At 39.7% G+C, this 27,373-nt stretch overlaps 1 protein-coding gene across 8 annotated transcripts in view; it reads right to left on the bottom strand.

Annotated features, from left to right (window-relative positions):
* The window catches only part of PTPRM (protein tyrosine phosphatase receptor type M), a 787,430-nt gene that overhangs the window by 451,131 nt on the left and 308,926 nt on the right, over positions 1-27,373 (bottom strand). For all 8 annotated transcript variants that reach the window (XM_059139376.1, XM_059139377.1, XM_059139383.1 and 5 more), the window contains exon 4: positions 8,295-8,373. In XM_059139376.1, coding sequence (XP_058995359.1) covers positions 8,295-8,373 — 79 coding nt within the window. The remainder of the gene's footprint in view (positions 1-8,294; positions 8,374-27,373) is intronic.

The following is a 27,373-nucleotide window of genomic DNA, read 5'->3' as shown; positions in this document are numbered from 1 at the left end:
ACCCAGGCACCCCAGAGTTGGTTCTTTCAAAAGATTAACAAAACTGACAAATCCACAGGTAGACTAACCAAATTAAAAAGAGAGAATAGGAGACATTACAACTGATAGCACAGAAATTCAAAGGGTCAAAGGAGGCTGCTAAGAACAACTTTAGGCAAAAAAAAAAAAAAAACAAAAAAAAACTAGAAGAAATGGAAAAATTCGTGGAAACATACAGCTTACCAAGACTAATTTAGATAGAAATAGAAAATCTGAATAGGCCAATTATGAGTAAGGAGATGAATCAGTAACCAAAAGTCTCTCAACAAAGAAAAACCCAACACTAGATGGCTTCACCACTGAATTTTAGCAAACATTTAAAGAAGAATTAACACTGATCCTTCTCAGACTTCTACAAAATTAAAGAGGAAGAAATTGTCCCAAACTCATTCTTTGAGTCCAGCATTATCCTATACTAAAATTAGAAAACTAAAAACAAAACAAAATGAAATAAAACAAAACAATTACAAACATCCCTCAAGAATGCAAAATTTCTCAATTAAGTATTATATATTTATTTATATAAATTTATTTAAATTTATATCTATTTATTTATATTTATATTATTATACAAAATGATATATATTCTCAATAAAATATTAACAAACCACTTCAGCAGCACATTAAGAGGATCATACAGCTTGATCAAGTGGAATTTATTCCTGGGAGGCAAGGATGGTTTAACATAGGCAAATCAATCAATATGAATATATCACATTAAGACACATATGAGCATCTCAATAGATACAGAAAAGGCATTGGACAGAATTCATTATCCATTCAGGATACCTATTCTGAAAAAATTACACATAGAAGATCCATATCTCAGCACAATAAAGGTCACATAGAGAAGCCCACAAATAATAGCACACTGAATGGTGAAATACTGAAAGCTTTTTTTCTAAGATTAGAACAAGACATGATTGCCATTTTCAGCACTCCTATTCAACATAGTTTAAGAAGTCTTAGCTAGGGCAATCACACAAGAAAAAGAAATAAAAATTATCAGAATTAGAAAGAAAGAAAACTATCTCTACTTACAGATAACATAACTTTATATAGAAAAAAAAACTAAAGACTCAACCATTAATGTGTTACATCAATGAGTTCAGTAAAGTCTCAGAATACAAAATTAACATATAAAATTGAGTAGTGTTTTTATACACAGACAATGAATTTTCTGAAAAAGAGTGAAAGCAATCAATCTCATTTACAACAGCTTCAAAACAATACAATACTTGGGATCAAATTTAGCTAAGGAGATGAAAGATCTCTACACTGAAAACTGCAAGATATTGATGAAAAAAGATTTTAGAGGACACAAAGACAAACATATAGGAAGATGTGGTCCATATAAACAGTGGAATATTACATAGCCATCAGAAAGTATGAATACCAACTTTTTGCCTCAACATGGACGAGACTGGAGGAGGTTATGCTGAGTGAAATAGGTCAAACAGAGAAAGTCAATTATCATATGGTTTCACTTATTTGTGGAACATAAAAAATAGCACAGAGGACATTAGGAGAAGGAAGGTAAAAATGAAGAGGGGGAAATTGGAGAGGGAGACAAACCATGAGAGACTATGGACACCAGGAAACAAACAGGTGTTTTAGAGGGAAGGGGGTTGGGTGATGGGTGATGGATATTAAAGAGGGCATCCATCACATGGAGCACTCAGTGTTGTATGCAAACAATGAATCATGGAACACTACATCAAAAACCAATGGTGTACTGTATGGTGACTAACATTACATAATAATAATAATAATAAGAAGAAGAAGAAGAAGAAAAAGAAGATACAAATAAATGGCAAGGTAGTCCACTTTCATGGTTTGAACGAATATTTTTAATATTTTATTATTTTTTGAAGACTTTCTATTTATTCATTTGAGTGAGAGAGTGAGTGAGAGCATGAGCAGGGGGAGGGTCAGAGGAATAGGGAGAAGCTCAATCCTGGGACCCTGGGATCATAACCTCAGCTGAAGGCAGATGCTTAACTGACCAGGCACCTCAAGAATTAATATTTTTAAAATGTAATACTACCAAAAGCCATCTATAGATTCAATGCAATTCTTACTGAGATTCCAAAAGCACTTTTTTTTTTAAACAAAAGTAGAAAAGACACTCCTAAAACTTATATGGAACCTCAGGAAGACCCTGAATATCCAGAAAAATCCTGAGAAAGAAAAGCAAAGCAGGAGACATCACACTTCCTGATTTCAAGCTACAGTATAAATCTATAGTCATCAAAATGGCATGGTACTGGCATAAAAATGGACAAACAGATGAATGGAACAGAACAGAGAGCCCAGAAATATACCCCCGCACACAGAGTCAACTAATTTTTAAAATGGAAGTCAAGAATACTCAACTCAAAAGAAGACAGTCTTCTCAATAATGGAACTGGGATAAGTGGATATTCCCATATGTAAGAATGAAATTTGACCCATATCTTACCCCATACACAGAAATTAGCTTGAAATGGATTAAAGCCTTAAATATGAGACATAAAACCATAAAACTCCCAAAAGGAAACTAAGGAATACAGCTCCTTGGCATGGGTCTTAGTAATAGCCTTTTGGATTTGACACCTAAAGCACAAGGGAAGAATAAAAAATAAACAAGTGGCACTACATCAAACTAAAAACTTTTGCACAGCAAAATAAGCTATCAACAAAGTGAAATGACAACATTAGAGAATGGGAAAAATATTTGTAAACCATATATATGATGAGGATTTATATCCAAAATATACAAAAAGCTCATACAACTTAATAGCAAAAAAAAAAAAAAAAAGAAATAACCTAATTAAAAAATGGACAAAGGACCTGAATAGACATTTCTCCAAAATAGATACATAAAAGATCCATAGGTACAGGAAAACAAAAGATGCTCAATATCACTAGTCCTTAGAGAAATGCAAATTAAAACCACAAAAAGATATTGCCTCCTACCTGTTATAATGACCATCATCAAAAGCGTAAGAAGTAACAAATACCAGTATAGATGTGGAGAAAAGGTAACCCTTATGTGTTGCTGATGAGAATGTAAATTGGTGTAGCCATTATGGAAAACAGTATGGAGGATCCTCAAAAACATTAAAAATAGAACTACCATATGACCCAGCAATTTTGCTTCTATCAATTTAACCAAACATACTAAAAACACTAACTGGAACAGATATCCGCACCCCCATGTTCATAGCAGCATTATTTACAAGAGCCAAGACATGGAAACAACTTAAATTTCTATCAGTTGATGAGTGGAAAAAGAAGTTGGATAAAGAAGTATGTTACATACAATGGAATATTATTCAGTCATTAAAAAAACAAGGAAATTCTATCATTTGTGACAACAATGGCCTCAAGGGCATTACCAAATGAAATAAATCAGACAGAGAAAGACAAATACTGTATGATTTCATTTATATATGGAAACTAAAATGAATCAAACAGGAAAACAAACTCATGCGATCAGACTTGTAGTCACTAGAAGGGAAAGGTTACAAGGAGAGGAGGGGGAGGAAGGTGGTCAAAAGGAACAATCTTCAAGTTACAAATAAATACTAGGAATGTAACATACAAACATGATGACTATAGCTATCCTCGCTGTGTAATATATACCAAAGTTGTTAAGAGAGTAAATCCTAAATCCTATGGGTTCTCATCACAAGGAGAACATGTGTTTTCCTTTTCTTTCTTTTTATTATATCTATAATGAAAAGACAGTTGCTAGCTGAACCTACTGTGGTAATCATTTCATAATATATGTATATTAAAACAAATGTGCTGATGCCTGAAATTTTTACAGTGAGGTATGTCATGATCCCAGGGTCCTGGGATCGAGCCCCACGTCGGGCTCTCTGCTCAGTGGGGAGCCTGCTTCCTCCTCTCTCTCTCTGCCTGCCTCTCTGCCTACTTGTGATCTCTGCCTGTCAAATAAATAAATAAAATCTTAAAAAAAAAAAAGAAAGAAATGGGGAAAAATCTAAAGTCATTTCTTTCAAAAGGTATATAAGTGGCCAATAAACAGACAAAAAGATGCTTAACATAATTTACCATTAGGGAATCAAAATCACAAAGAAGTGCCACTCTGAAGTCACTGAGGTAGGAAAAAAAAAAAAAGACAAATGACAAATATTAGCAAGAGTCCACTGCCCCTGAGAATGTAAAATGGTGAAACCAATTTAATAAACAATGTCACTCTTACCTCAAATGCTAAACACAGAGTTGTTCTGCAACCCACCAATCCTCCTCCTAAGTACGTATCCAAAAGAATTGAAAACAAATGTCTACACAAAAGCCCGTAATAGAAACGTTCATCACAGTGTCATTCCCAATAGCCTCAAATTAGAAACGACCCAAACATCCATCAGTTGATGAACATGTAAAGAACATGCGGCATACCAAACCATGGACTGTTTCTCAAGCTTTGAGAAAGAATGAAGTACTGAAACCCTCTAGAACACGGATGAACCATGAGATGCTGTGCTCAGGGAAAGAAAACAGAAAAGACCATGGATTCCACTTAAATGCACTATGAGAAAGCAAGCCAATCTATAGAGACAGAAAGTAGACTAGTAATTGCCTACGACAGAGGCCAAGGGAATGGAGAATTGACCTAACAGTGGGGGCAGGGTTTCTTTCTGGGGTGATGAAAATATTCTAAAGTGGCTTGCGGTGATGGTTACAGAACTCTGTGACTATACTAAAAACACTGAATTGTTCACTTTAGGTGGGTGGGTAAGCTGTATGATATGTGAATTATATATCAATAAACCTGTTAAAACGCTGCATGGTTTATAAGATATAAAAATATATGCCAGCCTTACAAGATAATAGCAGAAATACCCATATATGCATAGCTTATAACCTACTTAAAAATAGGAGACAACATTATGAAGCTGATAAAAATGCTTCTTCAGGTTCTCTTACTATACTAGCATTATTGAACAAAATTCAAGATATATTTTTAGTGCGCATACCAAATACAAAAATTATCTGTGTTCATTAGAAGTGAACTTAAGCCATCGAGCTGCTGATTCTGCACAGCCAATATCCACATTTCATGCTGATCCTGCATTTTATTGTCACTACATTAAAATCAATTTTATGAGCAACTGTATACTCTTAACAGAACAAGTACTTTTAAAAAAATGTTGAAATGCCTACTCATAAACATCTATGAATCCAAACAGGAGCCTTTAGAGTGAAGTAAATAAAGTTCACCAGTTTTGCATCTTTTCGGAAAGCACAGTTTTAGCTCTGAAACACTAATGCTCCCTTATGATTTAAATCTAATGACCATCACGATTTCAAAATAATTGATTATTATTTAGAAATCTTTCTGGGAAATCCCCTAAAATATTACCTGCAAAGCTTTACATTTTAAGACCAAACTATTGCCTTCTTTAAAATCTTTATTTGCATCTTTTCCCCATAAACTTAGAGATTCAGGGAAAAAATAACTACAGAAGGGCCATCATCAAAACCATTTAAAGCTTACAGTTCAAAGTGCTGGTATATCATACATCACCCTGGTACAGAGCCTGTTTTGCAATTCTGTGTCTCTTAACAGCGGTTTGCAAAGCCAATTAGGTATTAGCACCAGTATTCTCCAAAGGAGAGACCATAAACACCATTTCTACGGCTACAAGCAGCTGAGTTGGGAAGGAATGAACACAACTGCAGAACACACATTTCGAGAGGCTCAGACAGAAGGACAAGCATTAAATTAAGTCTGCATCTTTCTGAAGACAACGACTCAGATCCTGTGGAATGGGAGGACCCACACATCCGGAGTTCTTTTGTTGGCAGATGGCCAGACGGAGAACAAACCCAGGCTGGAGAACAAGACGGACCCCTGCCAATGTGGCCTCATCCATTCCTCTGCAACAGGGCAGGAGAAACATCCACCTTGGGGTGAAGGATGCTCTGAGTAACGGGGAGCACTCAGCACATAGTAGGCATGCAATTTCCTCTATTCTCTTTAACCTCTTGGTAAGAGGTGAATCCAAGGAGGGATCACTTAAGCACATTAGAAGATCCCCGGCATTTTTCCAAGCCCAAGCCTATTACTCTGAGAATTTGGCCAAGTTCCAGCTCAGGTAATTATATTCTGCTTCCTAAATTTGCCCTGCTGTTCCAATTAGGTACAGCATAGTTCGTTTTCCTGCCTTTTCAAAAAAAAAAAAAAAAAAAAAAAGAGGGATAAATTCTCACAGTGTGTTACAGAAGTAACACATGCCTCAGTTAGGAAAAAGACGATTGCAGTGTTGAACTCGGGTGTTGTGGCGAGCTCTGAGCACCAGATAAGGATCCCCGAGAGGGCCAAATCCCTCTGGATGAGATCAGAGGACTGTGCCATGATACCTTCCTCAGATAATGACCACAAAGGGCTCTCCGTAACTACAACATGGAATGAGCTCATGATCCCTTCAATCCAGGCAATAAAAGCAGAGACAGTCCTGCAAATGTTTGTATCTTTAATACCATTGTAGGTATAACTGCTTTCTCAGGAACTGGGGTAGGGACCATCAGTGGAAATCGGGAACGTAAGAACCAGCCAGTCTCTCTTTAATCCCAGGAACCCTAAAAATAAAGCAGCTGTCATCTCTCACCCGGCCAAAGATTTAAAGTCTGACAATATCAATTTTGGGCAAGGATATAGGGAAAATAAAGCTCCCATGCACCACTGGTGGGAATATAAACTGGTTCAGACACTTTTCATAGCAATTTGGCAGCATCTTGTAAAACTAAAAGTGTTTCTACCCTACATCCCAGCCATCCTGCTTCTAAGAATACACCCTGCTGAGATTCTTGTACACTGCACCCCACGGCATGCACATCGGGCTGTCCACTGCAGCCATGTTTGTCCTAAAGCACAACTGGGAGAAAAATATTCGTGGAAGAATAGAAAAATATAGTATATTCTTATGATAGAATATCATGGATTGACCTCAAAAACATAATGCTAAGCGGAGGAAAAAAAAAAAAAAAACAGAGTAATTTGTACAGCTGGATACTAATCATTAGAATTTATAAAAGGCAAACCATACTTTCTTTTTATGAGCCACACAGTGATTAAGGGGAAAAAGCACAGTTATACACATGCACACACGCATGCACACACATGCCTACACAGACATTTACAGCATTTTGGTGGCTCAGCTCTCAAAGCACTATTCTGGGGTTAGGAAATGCCCCTTTGTATTTTTTTGGTAAAAGTCTTGGCCTGGCTCCCAGAAGAGAAGGCGAAAAAGCCACCGTGCACTTTCCTAGATGACCCTGATTGCTAGCAAGGGAAGGAGCACATGATCCAGCTTGGCAACCCTGATAATCCCACTCGGGGTCTTGAGCCTAAGGCTGAGGAGGCACACGTACAGGGGTGGTGACAAAAGTTCTGGCAGACGGCAAAGGTCAGGTGGCTAGAGAGCAGGTTTCAGCACCCCTCCCCCCATGGATGGCTCCTCTGGCATAGCAGTCACCGTGGTTCTGGCTAGAGTCTCCCTTTTGGTTCCCACCCATTATTAGAGCCTAGATCACCAGTGTTCCCCATGATTCTATTTGCCACCAATCCACTTTCTGTACAAAGTTTTCCGCTTGAAGCTCCCCAGTGGCAGCTCCAGGAGATGCAGGGGAGAAATGGGACAGGCTTACATGCAATATTTTATTTTGATTTAATGGCAATGGTTCAGATACAAATAGGACAGCCTGTTAAGAGCTATTCATAATGAACAGCCAAAAGAAAAGTGAATGTTTATCACCCATTGGAATTATTGAGGTATTAATTTTTAAAAGATGAAGATCGGGCCATTTCTGGGGTCCCTAAGTGGTTCAGGTACATATCTTGTATTTGACGCATCCCAGTCCTGTTTGGGGTCCTATTCTTTGAAAGTATGCCAGTAATACACTGAATTTAGGAGCAAAATGCATAAATTCTCAAGGTTTAACCTGTGCTTTTGTTTAAAAGGGAAATCCACAGATCATTGCAAGACTGTTTGATTATACGAAAGCAGGCCATTAGTTCCCATTCCTAATCTTCATTTTAGAGACGCTCAGTTACATACAATGAATGACACACAAAATAGATGTTTTTGGACTTCTGGGCTAACAAAGCAATACCTAAAGAATTGCTGGGGCACTCTTCCAGCAGGATAACTTCTCCCCAGGTTTCAGTGTATTTTCTTAATCTGTAACATAGATATCTCCCCAGTGGTGGACCCAACTGTGTAAGAGTTGAGGCAACTTACTGCATGGATGTCCTAACACCTTCACTTCATCAATAGCGAGGTAGCCTTGATGTCCAGAAGTTATCACTTCAAAAATCACCTGGAAAATGAAGAAAGATTTCCATCATTCACTCACTTTGTCAGTTTTACCCAGTGTGTCCTACATATAAGATGTATAGTCTGTTCATTCATTCATTCATGTTTCCAACAAGAGTGCCTAATATCTGCCAGTCAATGCTCCTGGTTCTACAATGACAAAGATAGAAAAGATCCCAATCCAGTTTTCAGAGAGGTTAATGGGAAGGGGTAGGTCAGACAGTATCCTAGCTTAAGATTCACCTTATAAGGAGGTGTGATACCAGACCTGATATTTGGAAGACAGAGGCTTAAAGTCACTTACCAGAGATGATATGGAGATTTAAATAGCTTTAAGACAATAAATTTTCTGGTCAGCTCCTTTGAGGGGATTCTATGACATACTGAACCATGTGGCCTTGGGTTTTATACAACTAAAATGAACAAACTAAGTAAGGGCTATGAAAGAAAAGTAAAAGCTACTAGAATAACATATACCAAAAGGACCAACAGTGAGGAGTTTGCATTTCTCCTAACAGCTGATTATGAATGAGGAAAGAGAGTAAGACTTCCTCGGCATGTGCAAAGACCCTGAGGTGAATGTGGCCATGGCCATGAAGAGGAGGAGTACTGGGACCTCTAGCTATAAACATCAGCCGTGACCAGGCTACAGAGGCTCCTCTCGTAGGACAGAGATTCTAAGGAAGACACAATAACAGTAATATAAAGATGCTATGGCTGCTGAAACTCCAATGGCAATGATATGAATTAAGAGGAGAATGATGTAAAAATCTCTTTACGGTGGTAAAATCAAGAGGTTTTTAACAAGTGCCCAATCACGGGAAAAGTAAGGCAGGAAAAGAAGGGCAACGTGTTCTGAAGTTCTCAAAGTGAATGATGTTTTTGAGATCATAAAGCCACTTCAGAGAAATTGAGGTCAAAGGAGAAAAATAGAAGCAGTTAGAAGTTATCAGTGTTCTCAACATGATTGTCTAAAGTTGTCTCTTATTGGGCTATTATTAAAAAGGCCCACATGACATTATTTTAATCTCCATTTATGTATACCTGCATCACCAAGGAGACAGTGGCTCATGTGACATAAACTTGCTAAGTCTTAAAACAACACAGCAACCGCACTCTCGGACAAATGAAATGTTGTATGCCTATAAAAACCTATACACTGTGGAAAGAACCAAGATGCCCTTCAACGGATGAATGGATAAGGAAAATGTGGTCCACATACACTATGGAGTATTATGCCTCCATCAGAAAGAATGAATACCCAACTTTTGTAGCAACATAGACGGGACTGGAAGAGATGATACTGAGTGAAATAAGTCAAGCAGAGAGAGTCAATTATCATATGGTTTCACTTATTTGTGGAGCATAACAAATAGCATGGAGGACATGGGGAGATAGAGAGGAGAAGGGAGTTGGGGGAAATTGGAAGAGGAGGTGAATCATGAGAGACTATGGACTCTGAAAAACAATCTGAGGGGTTTGAAGTGGTGGTGGGGGGTGGGAGGTTGGGTTACCAGGTGGTGGGTATTAGAGAGGGCACGGATTGCATGGAGCACTGGGTGTGGTGCAAAAATAATGAATACTGTTATGCTGAAAATAAATAAATTAATTTTTAAAAATAATAAATAAATAAAAATTAAAAAAAAAACCCTATACACCAATGAGAAGCTTTACTCTTGGTAGCCAAAACATGGAAACAGCTCAGATGGCATTCCATGGTAAGTGATAAAAAAGACTGTGGTGGTTCCATAGCATGGAATGTCACTCAACATTACCAAGGCAGTAACTACTGATGATAGGATGATCTCTAGAGTATTATATGGAGTGAAAAGGCCAATCACAGAGATTACATACTATAGGATTCACAGAGGCTGATCACAGAGATTACATACTATGGGATTTATGTAGGATTGTGTAAAGCCAACATTTTTGAAGGGAGGGCAGATTAGTGGCTGCCAGGGCTTAGGGATGGAGAGGAAGAAGGCTCGGGAAGGTGGTTACAGGACAACACTAGTGAATAATCCTTGTGACATTGGAACCTTTAAGGTTTTCACTGTAGTGGTGGATACACAAACCTACTCAGGTAATAAAACGGTGTAGCTCATAGCAGATTTATTTGCAATAGCTAAAACACAGAAGTCACTTGGTGTGGACACCAATGGACACTTGGATGAATGGATAAGCAAAGTGGGGTAAATACGTACAATGGAATATTACTCAGTTTTAAAAAAGGAAGGAAATTCCAACACACGCTATGACGTGGAGAAACCCGGAGGACATTACGATGGGTGAAATAAGTCTGCCACAGAAGGGCAAATACTGTATGACCCCCCACTACGAGTTTCCTGGAACAATCAAATCCAGAGAGACAGAAAGTAGAATGATAGTAGCCAGGGGCTGAGGAGAGGGGGAATGGGAAGTTACTGTTTTAGCGATTATAGTTTCAGTTGCCCAAGATGAAAAGAGTCCTGAACATGGATGCTGGTGAGGTTGCACAATAGTAAGAATTTCATACCAGTCACCAGTGGTATTTCATATCATGGAACTGTATACTTGAACAAACTCGACTCAGATGATATATTTTATGTTATTTGTATTTTACTACAGTAAAAAAAAAAAAAAAAAGCAAAAAAAAATGTATAGAACTGGGGGCATCTGCGTGGCTCATTCGGTTAAGCATCTGCCTTAGGCTTGGGTCATGGTCCCGGGGTCCTGGGATTGAGTCCTGCATCAGGCTCCCTGCCTGGCAGGGAGCCTGCTTCACACTCTGCCTGCTGCTCCCCCTGCTTGTGCTCTCTATCTCTCTTTCTCTCTGACAAATAAATAAATAAATAAATAATCTTTTAAAAAATGTATAGAACTAGATAAACACACACGTGTGAACAAGTAAAAGTAAAACAGAAAATCTGAAATAGCTCTGTAGACTTCAACCATGTCAGTATCTTGGTTGTGATATTATACTTTTGGTTTGCAAACTATTACCATTAGAGGAAACTTGGTACTATGTACTGGGTAGTATGTACCATGTATTATTTCTTACTGCTACAAAAATTTCAACTTAAAAAAGTAACTATAAATTATGGTTTATTAAGTGCATAACATGGTACATACACTAGACAGATATCACCCCATTATCTTATTTATCACTTTGTGCAAAAATTCTTCAAGGCTTAATATTTTAAGAACAAAGAGATTCAAATACAAAATAATTGTTAAAAACCCAGTCTTTCTGGATGGTTTCACTACCTCGCATTGCCTGAACAAACCCTTCAGCCCTAGGACTGCATTATTTATGTGTGTGCAGTGGATGTAAAAATGGAGAAAGCAATCAGCAGAGCCCAAAATGGAAAATCTCAGGGGGGTCCCTGGATAAGAAGTCATCCCAGAAACACCTGCTAGACTAGATGACCCCGTGCCACAATTCCACCACACTGAAACACAAAACACACAGGGGAGAAGAGAGAACCAACATAGAACAGAAATGAAAAACCAAACCAAAACAAAAAACAGTAAAAACAAAAACAATACTATGTTCTATTCATAAGTATGTGTGTGTGTGTGTGTAAAATGTATGTATATATATGTGTGTGTGTATGTATATATGTTATTTTTTTCCACTGATGACACAGAGAAGCAAGCATAATATTACCATGCGATATTATTATATACCATGAGATATACCATGAGATATTATTTATCTCTCTACTGAAGTCTAGAAGAGGACAGCTGAGAGACCAAAAAGCAGATGAGACCCAAGAGCAAGTAGGGGAAAAAGCCCTCCAGACACCCCCAAAGGTGGGGCCCTGGGTACCAGTCATATCCTGCCTGGCCGGAGACAGCAACAGCAGGCAGGACAGGACCCAGGCAGCTACTCTGGTCATAATGGTCTTTCTATAGACCAATGTCCATGTCCACTACCTACCCAAGAACTCCGTTGCCCTGGTCATGAATAGGGTATTTTGAAAGCCCAAACCAAGCATGTTCATCCTCCTTCCTTCCTCCCAGCTGACTTCCCATCACCTTTCTTCCCTCCCTCTTACGCATTCATTCAAGTCTCCACAGGGTGCCCTCTTTCTTCCAGGCACTGTGATAAGCATCATGAACAGACCAGATGCAAAACTGTCCTTCTCACAATAAACTATATTTTTACGTTATCAACTACAACGGCTGAAGTTTCTTATAAAAATGGAATAATCCGTATTTTTGAAGAGATATGCTAACTCTAGAATATAACGTACATATAAAAACGTTCATGTGGATCTATTTTTGAAGTTGCCATGTGTAAATTTAAAGCACAATATTTCATTTAAACCAATATAGGACCCTGGGCCTATGAAAGAAGGGGAGAGAAAGAAGGGCGGGGAAGACAGGTGAGACCTCCATAAGTCACTCTAAAGCCTCTGAACCTGTTTTTTTTAATCTATCACATTCACAGAACTTATGACCCTCAAAGTTTCACACTCAAAGATTCTGAGTCTTAGTACCCAACTATTTATAGGATATTTGCTCTAAGCTATGAGAGGGAGCTAAACAAATATTAGACAATTTTATAAGGAATGCAGTTAGGAACACAATGAATGAACAGAACAAGACAATGGCCAAATAACAGGTGGGAACAATAAAGGGCTCATAGGACTGTAACCTTTCTCCACCATAGGACTGTCACCTCCTCGCCCAGCCAACCAGGACAACTCCGACACAGCCAACACAAACTGCAACCCAATTCTCAGCCTGCTCATTAAACTCACGGCTGCCCCTAAAAGGACTTACAGGTGTCTCAGCCAGACAACAGTGCAGAGAGACACAGCAGCAGGCCCATGCACTCCAGATTCCCAGCAAGACGACTTGCCAGTGAGGTCACAACAAAAGAATCAAACACAGGTTTATTTCTGAAACTTTATCTGCTCCCCTCAGTCTTCCAACTGGGCTACAAAGAAGCATTTGATTGCAAATATACCCAGGAAACACTGGACTGCTCCATTCAGTTCATTAGCAATTTTGGAAAGTTGGGGCACTGGGGTGGCTCAGTGGATTAAAGCCTCTGCTGGCTCAGGTCATGATCCCAGGGTCCTGGGATCGAGCCCCGCATCCGGCTCTATGCACAGTGGAGAGCCTGCTTCCTCCTCTCTCTCTCTGCCTGCCTCTCAGCCTACTTGTGATCTCTGTCTGTCAGATAAATAAATAAAATCTTTTTTTTTTTAAAGAAATTTTGGAAAGTAAACTTCAAAATCTTGGCAGATTCCAGCACTGACTTAACTTATTGTCTCTAACTGTAGAGACAACAAGGACAACATAATCTTCATAGGTAAGCTTATGTGGGTCTGTCCACACACTGCACATACATGTATACACGGACATACAACATACCAATAAAATGCTTACATGACTTAGTATTATACCTAAAAAGGTGGATTATGTGTTACAAGTTGGGAAGTGATAGCATCAATGCTTCTTTCCAAAAACTGAAGCAAGTTTTTCAAAAGGTTTTGAAGGGGTCAGGGGTGGGAGGTTGGGTGAGCCTGGTGGTGGGTATTAAGGAGGGCACATATTGCATGGAGCACTGGGTGTGGTACATAAACAATGAATTCTGGTATACTGAAAAGAAATTTTAAAAATAAATTTAAAAAAATAAAAAATTTTTTAAAAAGACCATTTCCATCTCTTTTTTATGTAATTTCAGCTAAAGTGCTTATGAGTATAAGTTTTATTAGCTGCTTCATCAAGTTTATAATTTAATATATAAATGTTTCAACACATATCATAATTATAAAGTAGGTCTGATTTGTACTGAAAAGTTTGCTATTTTGAAATAAATACGATTAAATGAAAATACCTGAATTTAGGTGATATTGAACAATCTCAGATGGACTGCTAAGTTGATTTGAACATCTGAACAGTAAGAGATTCACTCTGTTGCTTCTAACAAACACCAGGGTTAAGACATGTAGCTGAGGACATGAAGCCTATTTTAAATAGGTGTCTTAAAAGCAGATTTTACACTCCCACAAAAGGTTTCCTTGTCTTGAATTCTTCTTATCTGGCAAGTTTTCCACTTCGTACTTTTTTTCTAGCCAGTGCCCTTACCAAGAAAGCTTTCAAAAGCAAGAATAGTTTTGTCTGTCTTTGTCAAATAAGGAAATAGTCTATTGAAAGTACAGGTATTATTCTAGTGAAGTGTAGCAAGTGTATGCAGAACCCAGCGGGAGTCCCTGGGATGTCTGAAAACGCCAGCATCGAGAGCTAGAAAGATTGAGATCAGAGGAAAGAAGCAATAACACGAGAACACCAATGGCACCACCAGAAAAGAAAAAGAAAGGTGAAAGAAGCTGATTTTCAGATGGGCCCATGCTCACTTTTATCAAATAGAATAGTTTATGTTGTAAGTCTATTGTGGAAGTGACATTTGGGTCTCTTTAAGAAACACACGTCTTTTCTTTTAGGAAAATTCAAAAATTTAAAAACCACTTATATATTGCACCCGTCTATGTCTCATGTATCTTTTGTATATATTATGTAAGTTTCCCCAGTCAACCATATGAGGTAAGTAAGTAAATTCCCTTTTAGGAATGAGGAGGCTGACTCAGAAAAGAATTACGTAAATTTTCTGAGATCACACAAGTGGTAGATTACAGAGTCAGGGTGTAATTCTAGGTCTCATTTACTTGTATATCTGGACTCTTTACTGAACTGCTTTAACTAGTAGACATGAGAGACTACATATATGAAGAATATACACACACACTCACATATATATATATACACATAGACACACATTTACATATGTCTGATCTAGACATATATACATACATACCTATCTATACACATCACAGATATATATAATACATAACCATGCATTCACACACAAATATATATATATATTTTTTTTTAATTCATATATTATACATATACACATATGTTCTATAATTTTTACTTCCAGATTTAAGTAAGGAATGTAGTAATCATGTACTTGACCTAGAAATGTAGATGCAAGGAACAGTTGTATGACATAGTTTTAACAACATAAATTTTAAGACAAGGGTCAGCAAACTACAGTCAACAGGCCAAATCTGCCCCAACCTCTGTTTTTCTGTTATCCACAAAGTACGGATGGTTTTTACAGTTTTCAACAGTGGGACAAAGTCAAAAGAATAGTATTTAGCAATACATGAGAATTCTGTGAAATTGAAATTTCAATATCTACAAATAAAGTTTTATTGTAACACAGTCATGTTCATTCAACTGTGTGTCATCCAGGGCAGCTTTGCACCAAAACAGCAGAGCTCAATAGATGTCAGAACGATCATCTGTCCTACAAAGACTGAAATATTTATGACTACACGGGTTCCAGAGTTAAGAAAAAACTTTCCTGCATGACTCTCCAACTGCCATTACTCTGGATAACCAGAGAGCATGTATCAAGAGCAATAGTTTGTCACTGCCAAATACAACATGTCCTACAGTCCACTTGGGAGCCTCATACTCTAGCAATGGCATGGAGAAGCCCTCCCATGGCTTGACTTGCTTCAAGTGCATCACATGGGTACCATTCCCAATACCCACTGAAGTTCATAGTATCCTTACTATTTTTTTTAACGCATGATTGCAATATCCTAAAACAAAACCATAGAAAATAATTACTTGCTAGACCTTAAAACACTGTATAAAAAATTAAATCAAATTAAAAACAAAACCCAACTCATTTAATAGTCAAATCTTCTGCAAAGAAATGGAACTACCAAGAATGTATAACACTTTAATATTCGAACCCAACCCTCCATGAAGATTCTACATGATGTTCTATTGGCACAAGATAGAGTTCAGGGAAATGTCTTTGTTTGTATTTACTGAGATACACACAATTTTGGAAAAATATCTTTGCCCTCTAAGTCAAACTGAACTGTGATTATTTGAAAAAGTTGAAAGCAAAAGTGGTTGATCAGTATGACAAAAATCACAAAGCCATCCTAGCTGCTTATTCTGGAAGAATTTTGCCACAACCCAGTATTTATTCTTTCTTTCTTTCTTTTTTTTTTTTGGACTTGGCCTGACAGAAAATATAATTAATTGTCATTATTTGCGGATTCTGTATTTGTAGATTTGCCCACTCACTAATTTATTTGAAACCCCCAAATCAATACTTGAAAAGCTTTCACAGTCATTTGCAGACATGCACAGAGGGACAAAAATCTGAACTGCTCAACCAACACATCCCAGCTGAGGTCAAGCCAATGCTCTGTCTTTTGAATCGGCTCTCATTCCATAAACAAGTGTCCTTATCCCAGTGTTTTTAGTAACGCATTTTTCCTATTTTTGTGCCTTTTATTGGTGATTCTACCATTTAAAATGGTGCCCAACTGCAGTGCTGAGGTGTTGTCTAGCGTTCTGAAGCGCAAGAAGGCTGTGATGTGTCTTATGGAGTAAACACATGTGTTAGCAAAATTTCACTGAGGCATAAGTCTCATAAGTACTGTTGGCTGAGTCTAATATGAAAAAAAATCAATGATGGACATCAAGTAAGGAGTCTTTAACAGAAAGACTCATAGAACAAGGTTTCATGTGTCGATCAGTTGATGAAAATGTAGAGACCGGAGGCTCGCAGGACTAATCCCTTACTTCCTCCCATGGAAGCAACAGTTCAGTATTCACAAACTCACTCACTGTGTGTCACTAAATTAAGTAAGTCACTAACTGTGACTTCACCGAACATAACAACCATGAATGAAAATCAGCGGCACGAGTGTGCTTGGGTTCACACTGAGTCCCCATTTCTATCAAGGTACTCGGGCACAGGAAGGACACAATACTCATTTTTACTGAGGGCTCCCATATAACATCTGCAGTCATGGGATGTAAAGAAATGTAGAATAAAGAGAATCAATATCCATTCAATATTTCAACAAATAAATCTCAGGAGACAAGATGTTGGAACCCAGAGTCTCTGGAGCCTACAGGGATAGCCATTTGCTCTCAGGTAGGAAACAGGCAGTTAAACCACTAACTAGCGCTCGTGAAAAGCCATCTTGGAGGTTGGCCTGGGAGGGGCTTGACATCAGGCTATCCTTCAGATGTCTGCCAAACAGGAGATGAAAGCAGTTTAACACGACAGCATCCCTGATCCTCCCTGCTCCATTGAAGGGCAAAATTAGATTTCCATGCCGCCACTTTTCCTTGCTATGTGTGAGCAAAGAAAAGGGGTTTGCTTACCAACACAAATACTCACCACGGAAAATGTGTTGGTGGAAGTCATCTGTCAATTCCCTAGGACAAAGGGGATTAAATACGTCTGTTCTCCCTCATCAAATCTGGGAGACCCTTTCTGGTTTTCATGAAAAAAAAAAAAAAAAAAAAAAAAAAGCAAAGGTGGCTCATAACCATTCACAGAAACCTGTATAGTAAAAGAAAACTTTCTCTAATGATAAGAGCGAAAGCTGAACCACAACCTACATAACTTTAAGAAATCAGCAAGAAAGTGGGGCACCTGGGTGGCTCAGTGGGTTAAAGCCTCTGCCTTCGGCTCAGGCCATGACCCTGGGATTGAGCCCCACATCGGGCTCTCTGATCAGCGGGGAGCCTGCTTCCTCCTCTCTCTGCCTGCTTCTTTGCCTACTTGTTATCTCTGTCTGTCCAATGAATCAATAAAATATTTTTAAAAAATCAGCAAGAAAGTGTTGAATTATTTGTTTATGTGGACATATTAACCGACTCAAGAAAAAGGCCACTTTCCCAAGTTAAAGGTATTCAAAGGACTGCAAGATTCCCCTTGGAGTGAGTTGCTGGTGCTTGGTCTCCCCTATTCATTTCGCTCATTCTTTCAGGACTTCATCTACTTTTCAACCAAAAAACATGACTGTCCTCACTTTTCTTTCTTGTTTTTTTTTTTTTCTTTCATGTTTTAAAAAGAACGAGTATTCTTCTCTTTTCTAACAATAGCTCAAATATTCATTCTATAAAATAGGATATGGAAGAAATTGAGGGAAAAAATAGAAAAGTTATTAAAAAAAGTGCAGATAAGCAAGAAGCAACAGACCACAGAGAAGTATGAGATGTTAATTCAGAACAAGTCCTTATCCTTGATCATCAAATACTAACTACAAGCTGAGAAGGAAACTTAGAGATGTGGTAAGATCTTAACAATAAATAAAAATAGTACCTTTGAATGTAAAAAACCATCACGTGAATCGATTCACTTCCCATATGCAGTTCTAGGTCCATAGTAACATGAGAGCCAAATGTGTTCCCATGGATTTCTTAAAACATATTGTTCCTCTTCTTTTAGCAAAGAATGCAGAGGACAGGGGCTTCCCGTAAAGGCAGCAGAGTAGGAGGACCCTAAGCTCACCTTGTCCCATGGATACAACTCAGCAACACCCAATCAATGTAAATAACCCAGAAAACAACGAAAGACTGGCAGGACAGACTCTCCACAGCTAATTACAGAGAAGACGTCACATTAAGAGGTAGGAAGCGTAGGGGCTACTAAACACACAGTCGTCACACTCTTATGAGCAAGGTATGATGTATCCACCCCTGTAAGTTCAACATGTCCATCTTGCTGGGGAGAGGTGGATTGCTAAAGCTTGAGCCTGCGATCACCACCAGCTGCCAGCACCCAGGGGGGTTCCAAATTCTCCTGTCCTATGTTATCTGCTTCCCATGTGGCAAGTTTATCTGAGTTTGGTCAGGAACAGTAGAGGCAGACGCAGCTTGGAACTGTGCTTCCCATCTATCCAGTTTCTGGGGCATCTCCATGTGCGGGATGTAGAGCGGTTGCCCAGGACAGCTCCCAGGTCTCACTCATTCTTTCCCGAATTAGTGGCTGTGACAAGTGGATGGATGACAGTTTTTGGTGAGCCAGCCAGAAGGTCATGCTGCTTGGGTGGGTTATCACCCTTGCAGAATCCTGACCAGTGGCACCTCAACCTCCCACTATGGCTGGATTGCCTCTAAGGGGCAGGCAGCCAAGGGAAATCCCAGTGGTTGTACCAAGACCACCTGTGAGGGAAGATCTGTATCCTGCCTTTGCTGACCCAACTTTCACTCCTTGCATGATTTGAAAAGAGAAATGGATTTGGGAAGCAATGACTTAGGGTTTCTGAAGTTAGACCAGTGCTGACCAAAATGCTCTGATTTCTACCCTAGGGCTAAACGGTCCAACACTTGGTACCCAGCAGTGTGAAATCGTGATTGTACAATTCATAGTCCCCAACTTTGTCTCACCGAGGAATTCAGCTTCCCTTGGTGGGAATTTGAAAAAGGACTCTGTTTGGTTTCGTTTCTTTCATTTCCTATTCATTCCTTTCTTCCCTTTCTGGGGTGGGAAACCCTATTCTGTCCTCTCTGACAGTCCTTTGGGGTATACTCTGGCAGCACTATCCACTTATGAGCCAATGACAAGGAGGATGATTTTTTTTTACTGCAACACTGCATGGCCTACATATATACTAGAATGAGAAAAAAATATATGGGTCTCTAAATTACCATCCTATCCTCCAATTAGAATTACTTTGTCAAAGATCTGGTAAATGAAATGAAATTCCCTACGTTCAGATTTTTAAACTGTTAAGTAATAGATATTCAGCCCATAAAGGCTCTAAGCTCATGATGCAAAGACAGAGGTTAAAGCGGGTGAGGATAGTGGGCCTACTGAGAGAAAGCCGGGGTGAATGTGTGTGAGAACAGCAGGTCAAACAAGGAAAAAATGAGAAACTCCGATTGTTACAATCTTCAAATTCCCTATCCTGGGAATTCTACTGGCCCCAAATGTGGATAATCACAGAGCCCCATCTACCTCAGTTTCTCTTCTTCCTTGCTCTTCCCTGGGAGGCAGGAATGGTCTCCCCTTTCAAGACCTTCTGGGACACCAAATGTGGTCAGGAGGCACCCCAATTTGGAATGGGGCAGTTCCTTTGTAGCATTATCCTGCAGGGGTGAATCCCCAGAGACAGCCTGCCAGAAACTATTGGACACAGACACCTTTCTCTAAGTCAGACCTTTTAAATTGGAAAAAAATCAAACCACACTTTATAGAGAGGATCCTCAGAAAATGTCTGAATGGTTCACTACTATTCTTGCCACGGACAAGCCTCCTTAGGCAGCTAGCCAGACTCTGTGAAGCAGGCTCCTTAGAGCCAATTAGCAACTCCTAGTAAGTGAATGATGAAGCCCATGAGGAGGCTTGGCACATGTATGATTAAAAAAAAAAAAAAGCAAAAAAATAAAAAAATAAAAAACAGGTAATATCCCCTTACTGGCAGGGGCAGTCCTGGTGGCCAAACCTGGTTGGGATCCAACTGTTGCTGACGGAATGGTGAACCACTCCTGAAGGTGTTAAGTTAATGGGACTAAAGTGAGGGGTGCTGAAGCAAAAAAAAGGCTTACTAAAGTCAAGGAAATTCAACAAAAATTAAATGATGATCCCTCCGAGTTTCTGGAGAGGATTTATCAAGTCTATCAAAAATATACCAATGATGATCCTGAGACTCTTGAAAATCTGAGAATGGTTAATGTGACTTCCTTGGACCAAGTGCCCTTGATATAGGCAAGAGGTTCTAGAAGATCAAGAGAGCAGCAGCCATGAACTCTCAATTTTTAGACCTTGCTTCTAAGATATTCAATTTGAGGGAGGAAAAGTGTGTGAAACGAGCTGCTCGGTTTCCCACAGCCCAGAGTCGACAAGAAAAATGGAGAAAATGAACCATATTTTGAAAAAGACCATCACAAAGCTGAGTCAAGAAACTCATTTAACATGAGAAAGGGAACTGCTGCTCGCCCTTCTCCACATAAGGGTGGCACCTCAGCATGGGCTCAGAGGGAGCTCCTAGGGAACTCCATATGGAAGATCACTCCTGGCCCCCACCCACATAGAGGGAGAAACAAAAATTAAACAATCCATACAACACTTGAACCAAAATAATAACCATCATTCTTCATTTGCTTCCTCTAGAATGGCCTCCTTGCTGGAAGGACCATTGCACCCATTTCAATCTGGGGACAAGCTCTTTTTAAAAACTTGGAAAGGACACACACTTGACCAAAAATTAACTGACAAATGGGTTGGACCTTATGATGTCCTACAAGCCACCACTTCCTCCCTGAAATTAGGCAAAGTGAACATGTGGATACATGAGTTAAATAGTGCCCATTAGTAGAAAAGGAGGAGATAGAAGAGACCACCAAACTCTCCTACTGGGAAAGTCACTCTAATTAGGACTTAAAATGCCTCTTTAGAAAAGAGAACACATAACCACTATGTTTATCCTGTGCACTGTATTTCTCCCTAGGTTGGAAAGGTAACACTAGTTTGTGTAACTCAGGATTTGCCCTCAACTACATGCGTTGTCAAGTGTTGGAAATGTCACCCAAAAACCCAGTTGGTATTGGACCATGGAAACCCTTTGGTACACACAGCTTATGATCCCTCAGGAGTTCCCAAGGGGAACAGAAGTCCAATCCTCAAGGCCCAGACAATAATGTATAGGGTTAGAATCACTAGATTTTCCCAAGATGATCAGAAGGCACCCCTGTGTGTTACAGTCCCTCTCCTTATGATATGAAAGGAGGTAATTTCCAGAACACACACAAAAAAGGCATATATTCCCCCAATCAGATACCACATGAAGCCAAAAAGGACAAACTCCCTATGTGTAAGCAACAATCTATTTCTTTTCCAGCTATGGGCAATATTCACAGCCAGGTTCAGCTGGGCAGAGAACCTGGGCAGAGACTGGATGGAACGGGCTGCCCATTCGGTAGACCGATTCTCCCTTTTGTCTTTGTACTCTTGGCTGGGTTTGTCTTTATTTGAAAATTAGATGGTGTCCCCTGGGCATGGACTGTGCTACAAATTCTATCCTGAAACAGTATCTCTGGTCACTTGAGTGACTGCCTTCTCCCTCCACACTCCTCCCAGGGAGCACTGGGCCAGCTCCCTGAAGGTATTTACCAGACTAGAATATGGCCTCCCAGGGAATATCCCTGATGGGAATGCATATTTCTGTGGTTATACATAGTTGCCATGGCAGGGGTCGGGGTGGGGTGGGGGTTGTTGCTGCATATGAACACATGCTTCGCAACTTACCCTGAGTTCTAACCAGTGTGGCTAATGATCATAAATCATTCAATTCCCCTGCTAAAGTCATCGTGGATAACCGTATGGCTCTAGCGTATACTCAAACCGAGCAATGGGGAATTTGTGTCATTATTCATTCTTCTTGCTGGGTCCATATTAAGGCTTCATCAGAGGTAGAAGCAAGCATCAAGAAAACTAGGTGACTGGGTGCCTGGGTGGCTCAGTTGGTTGGGCGTCTGCCTTCAGCTCAGGTGGTGATCCCAGGGTCCTGGGATCGAGTCCCATGTTGGGCTCCCTGCTTAGTGGGGAGCCTGCTTCTCCCCCTCCCTCTGCCCCTTTTTTCCCCACTCATGCCCTCTCACTTGCTCTTACTTTATCTCAAATAAGTAAATAAAATCTTAAACAAAAAAATAAAAAAATAAGAAAAGAAAACTAGGTGGCAAGGTACATGGTTATAATAACCATGGGCCAGCACACCCCTTTCTTGGATAGAATAGGGGAAGGGGTCAGAGATTGATTTGAACACTTGTTTTCATGGATAATGACAGATATAAAGTCTGTCTTCAAAGCAATAATCAAAATGGGCTTGGCTGTTCTACTCTCAGGAGCAGGGTTCTATTTGGGATTCAGGCTCACCTTGTGGTATGTACGTAAGCTATATTCTTTCAATTCACATGCTTTAATGAGTCAGAATTAATTCATACAGCAACAGTTACTTTCCTTCCACTTTGAAAAAGACCTCCATCTTCCCTGTCCAGCAAGAAGAAGCTGGATTGAGAATGGCTGCCATATTCCCATAAAAATGGAAGGAAACATTGGCAGTGGAGCATGGTCAGCAAGCACTCTTTCTCAATTAGAGCTCCAACAGTCCAACCCAGAAATGGACCTCTTAATTCATGCTCTGAAACCCACTGTTCTAATTTATTTTTTAAATTTATATATTTTTTATTCTGATTTAATTAACATACTTTGCTCCATTAGTTTCATATATTACTCATGTTAAGTGTGCCTCTTAATCCTCTTTACCTACTTCACCCATCCCCCACCCACCTCTCCTTTGGCAACCCCAGTTTGTTCTCTATAGTGAAGAGTCTGCTTTTTGCTTTGCCTCTTGTTTTCCTTTCTTCGTTTGAATTAAATGAATTCAAATTCCACATATGAGTGAAGTCCTATGGTATTTGTTTTTCTCTGACTGGTTTATTTCACTTAGTGATATATCCTCTTTCATCCATGTTGTTGCAAATGGCAAGATGCCATTCTTTTTTAAAGCTGTATAATACTCCATAGTGTATATCTATTACATCTTTATCCATTCATCAATCAATGGGCACTTGGGTTGATTTCATATCTTGGCTTTTGTATATAATGTTGCAAAAACACAGGGGTACATATTTTACGAATTAGTTTTTTTGTTTTTTTTTTCTTTGGGTAAATATGTAGTAATGGAATTACTGGATCATATGGTAATTCTATTTTTAATCATTTGAGGAGCCACTGTTTTCCACAGGGGCTGCACTAATTTGCATTCCCACCAACAGTACCTGAAGGTTTCTTTCTTTTTTTTTTTTTTTTAAGATTTTGTTATTTATTTATTTGACAGATAGAGATCACAAGTAGACAGAGAGGTAGTCAGAGAGAGGAGGAAGCAGGCTCCCTGCTGAGCAGGGGGCCCAGGTGCAGGGCTTGATCCCAGGACCCTGGGGCCATGACCAGAGGCAGAGGCTTTAACCCACTGAGCCACTCAGGTGTCCCGAAGGTTTCTTTTTCTCCACATTCTCACCAACACTTGTTTCTTGTGTTTTTTATTTCAACCATTCTGACAGGTGTAAGGTGATACCTCATTGTGAGTTTGATTTGCATTTCTCTGATGACTAGTGATGTTGAGCATCTTTCCATGTGTCTGTTGGCCATCTGGATGTCTTCTTTGGACAAATATCTCTTAATGTCCTCTTCTCATTTTTCAATTGGGTTATTTGACTTTTTGGTGTTGAGTTGTATAATTTCTTTATATACTTTGGATATTAACCTCTTACTATTAATATCCTTGGCAAATACCTTCTCCCATTCAGTAGGTTGTCTTTTGTTTTTATTATTATTATTATTATTGTTTCCTTTACTGTACAAAAGCTTTTTATTTTGATGTAGTCCCAACAGTTTATTTTTGCTTTTGTTTCCTTTGCCTCAGGAAACATATCTACAAAAATGTTATTAAGGCCAATGTCAGAGAAATGATTACCTATGCTCTCTTCTAGGACTTTTATAATTTCAGCTTTCACGTTCATGTCCTTAATCCATTTTGAGTTTATTTTTGTGTATGGTGTAGGAAAGTGGACCAGCTTCATTCTCTTGCATGTAGCTATCCAGTTTTTTGAACACTATTTGTTGAAGAGCCTGCTTCTCTTCTTCTCTTGCATATTCTTCCTTTCAAAGATTAACTGACCATATAAGCATAGGTTTCTTTCTGGGCTTTCTGTTCATTTCCATTGGTCTATGTGTCTATTTTTGTGCCAGTACCATATTGTTTTGATTACTACAGCTTTGTAGCATAACTTAAAATCTGGAATTGTAATGCCTCCAGCTTTGCTTTCTTTTTCAAGATTGCTTTGGCTGTCCAGGGTCTTTTGTGGTTCCATACAAATTTTAGGGCTGTTTGTTTTAGTTCTGTGAAAAATGCTGTTGGTATTCTGATAGGGACTACATTAAATCTGTAGATTGCTTTGGGTGATATCAGCATTTTTAACAATATTAATTCTTCCAATCCATGAGCATGGAATCCCTATTCTCATTTTTTATTCTTTTTTCTTTCTCCTATTCAGCTTGATTGCTTTCCATTCCTCTTGTATTCTAGCTCACTGACTTGTTCTTCTAATTCTTTGAATCTGCTTTTATTCCCTCTAGTGTATTTTTAATTTCAGTTATTGAGTTCTTCACCTGTGATTGGCTCTTTTTTATATTTTCTATCTCCTTGTTGAGGGTCTCACTGAGGTCCTCCACTCTTTTCTCAAGGCCATTAAATTCTCTAACAGGCACATTGCTTATCTCTATTTCGTTTCACTCTCTTGCCATGATTTTGTCCTGTTCTTTTATCTGGGAGATAGTCCTCTAACTCTTTATTTTGTCTAACTCTGTGTTTCTATGTTTTAAGAAAGTCAGCTACATCTCATGCTCTTGAAAATAGTGGCCCTATGCACAAGAGGCCTTGTACTGCTCTGTGGTGCAATGTCCCCTGTGGACCAAAACCTGGCTCTTCATGGATGTCTCCTGCTTGTGAGCCATGTTATTGTGGCTGAGCTGCATTTGCCTTCAGTCCAGTCACCTGTAGTAGCTCCCTCTTCCTGTGGTGGGCAGGGTTTGATCCCTATGCTTGTTAAGGCCCCAGTTTGGAGCTGCCTGGGGCTTGAGTTGGGTCAGAACAGATGTTTGTCAGAGCTATGGTCACACCAAGTGGTAGGGTGCTTTCCCTGCACTGTCCCCTGATGGTGGGCGGAGCCTGTCTGCCAACCACATGTCTGCCCTCAGCCTGCTGCTGGGGCCATAGGTGAACTGTTGTGTGTTGTTATATCCCCCTCTCCCACAGTCAGGAGTCACTCTGGAGTGGTGTTGGCCCCTGCCAGGGCTGCTTGTATACAGTCATGCCTCTGGCACTGCTGAGGAATTGTCTCCTACAGAGGGCAGGTTAGAAGGGACATGTCCAAAGGAGAACACAAAGCCGGGGCATGTGGTGTTAGCAAGGTCTCTACATGTGTGTTTGTAGGAGCCAGTTTGGAGAACTGTAGCCTCTTCTCCACAGTTAGCTATGGAGAGCCCATTCTTTCAGTCTTCAAGTCATTTTCTTGTTATTTACACTAATTTAGGTTTTCTCTAGGTTTACCCATGGGATGAGGGGGGCTTGGGATTCCCCCCTACTTCACCAACTTCCCCAGTATCCACTTCTTTTGGTCTATCCGCCTGTTCTTGTGATCAAACATTCTTGAGGCACCGATGAAAACATTTTGCAATAATATTGCAAAATTGGAACATTCCAACCACCAGACCAAAATGCCTTGATAGCAGCAAAATGCCCAGAAGACCACATCCCACATGTCCCCTTCCCTGCCCACGATCACCCACTGAACACATACTGACCCCATCCATCATCAAGTGCTCTCTGCCCGCTCTCTTGCACGTAGCCTAGATTCTCTCCCAGTGAAACTCTAGGTGTCCATCTTGTGGGCAGACCGACCAATTGTTAAGGTTTGAGCTTACCACCTCCCCAGACTGCTGGCACCCAACATATATTACTCCCTTTCTCTTTTCCGAACTTTCTCTGGAGTTATTGGCTTCTCTTGTGAGGAGTCCATCCAAGTGTGTTGGGCAACAATATTGGCAAGCCCAGCCAGGGGACTATGCTCTGGATTTGTTCAAGCCCCTCAGGATTTCCTGGGATAGAGAAGTTGGCCACAGCAGTGCTCAGGGATCATCTATTTGTTTCTGAGTTAGTTGCTTTGACAGATTGGTCTGTGATACATGCAACAAATGCAGATAGAACTGATGTTTTCAGAGTAGCCTTCCATGACTTTCTAGCAAATTAAGTGGGCTGAAGGCAAATACAGCAAAGAATCAAAGGTCGCTGGATAGGGAATAAAGCCTGGAGTTTAATGTAAAAGATGGAATGACCCAGTCATTCCTACTCCCTCAGCTGCTCATCTACCAGGAAAGATGTCAGACTGGTAACAGGTAGATCAAGGTTTAACTTCTGGCAAAGTCCAAGATCCTTTACATCCTCACTACACAGAGAACTCAGAACAGGTCTTAGGGTCCCAGGACCCTTCTGTACCTCTAAGAATTTGTTTGAATTGGGAGACTCTAGAGAAATAGTAAGACTGTCATCATTCTGACTCGGTCTTCACATTCCCTCTTACCACCTCCCACTTGCTCCCAGCCCAACCCCTTTCTT

This window comes from Mustela lutreola, chromosome 11, assembly GCF_030435805.1.
Source record: "Mustela lutreola isolate mMusLut2 chromosome 11, mMusLut2.pri, whole genome shotgun sequence".
NCBI classification, from domain to species: domain Eukaryota; kingdom Metazoa; phylum Chordata; class Mammalia; order Carnivora; family Mustelidae; genus Mustela; species Mustela lutreola.
This window is presented reverse-complemented; position numbering and strand designations above follow the sequence as displayed.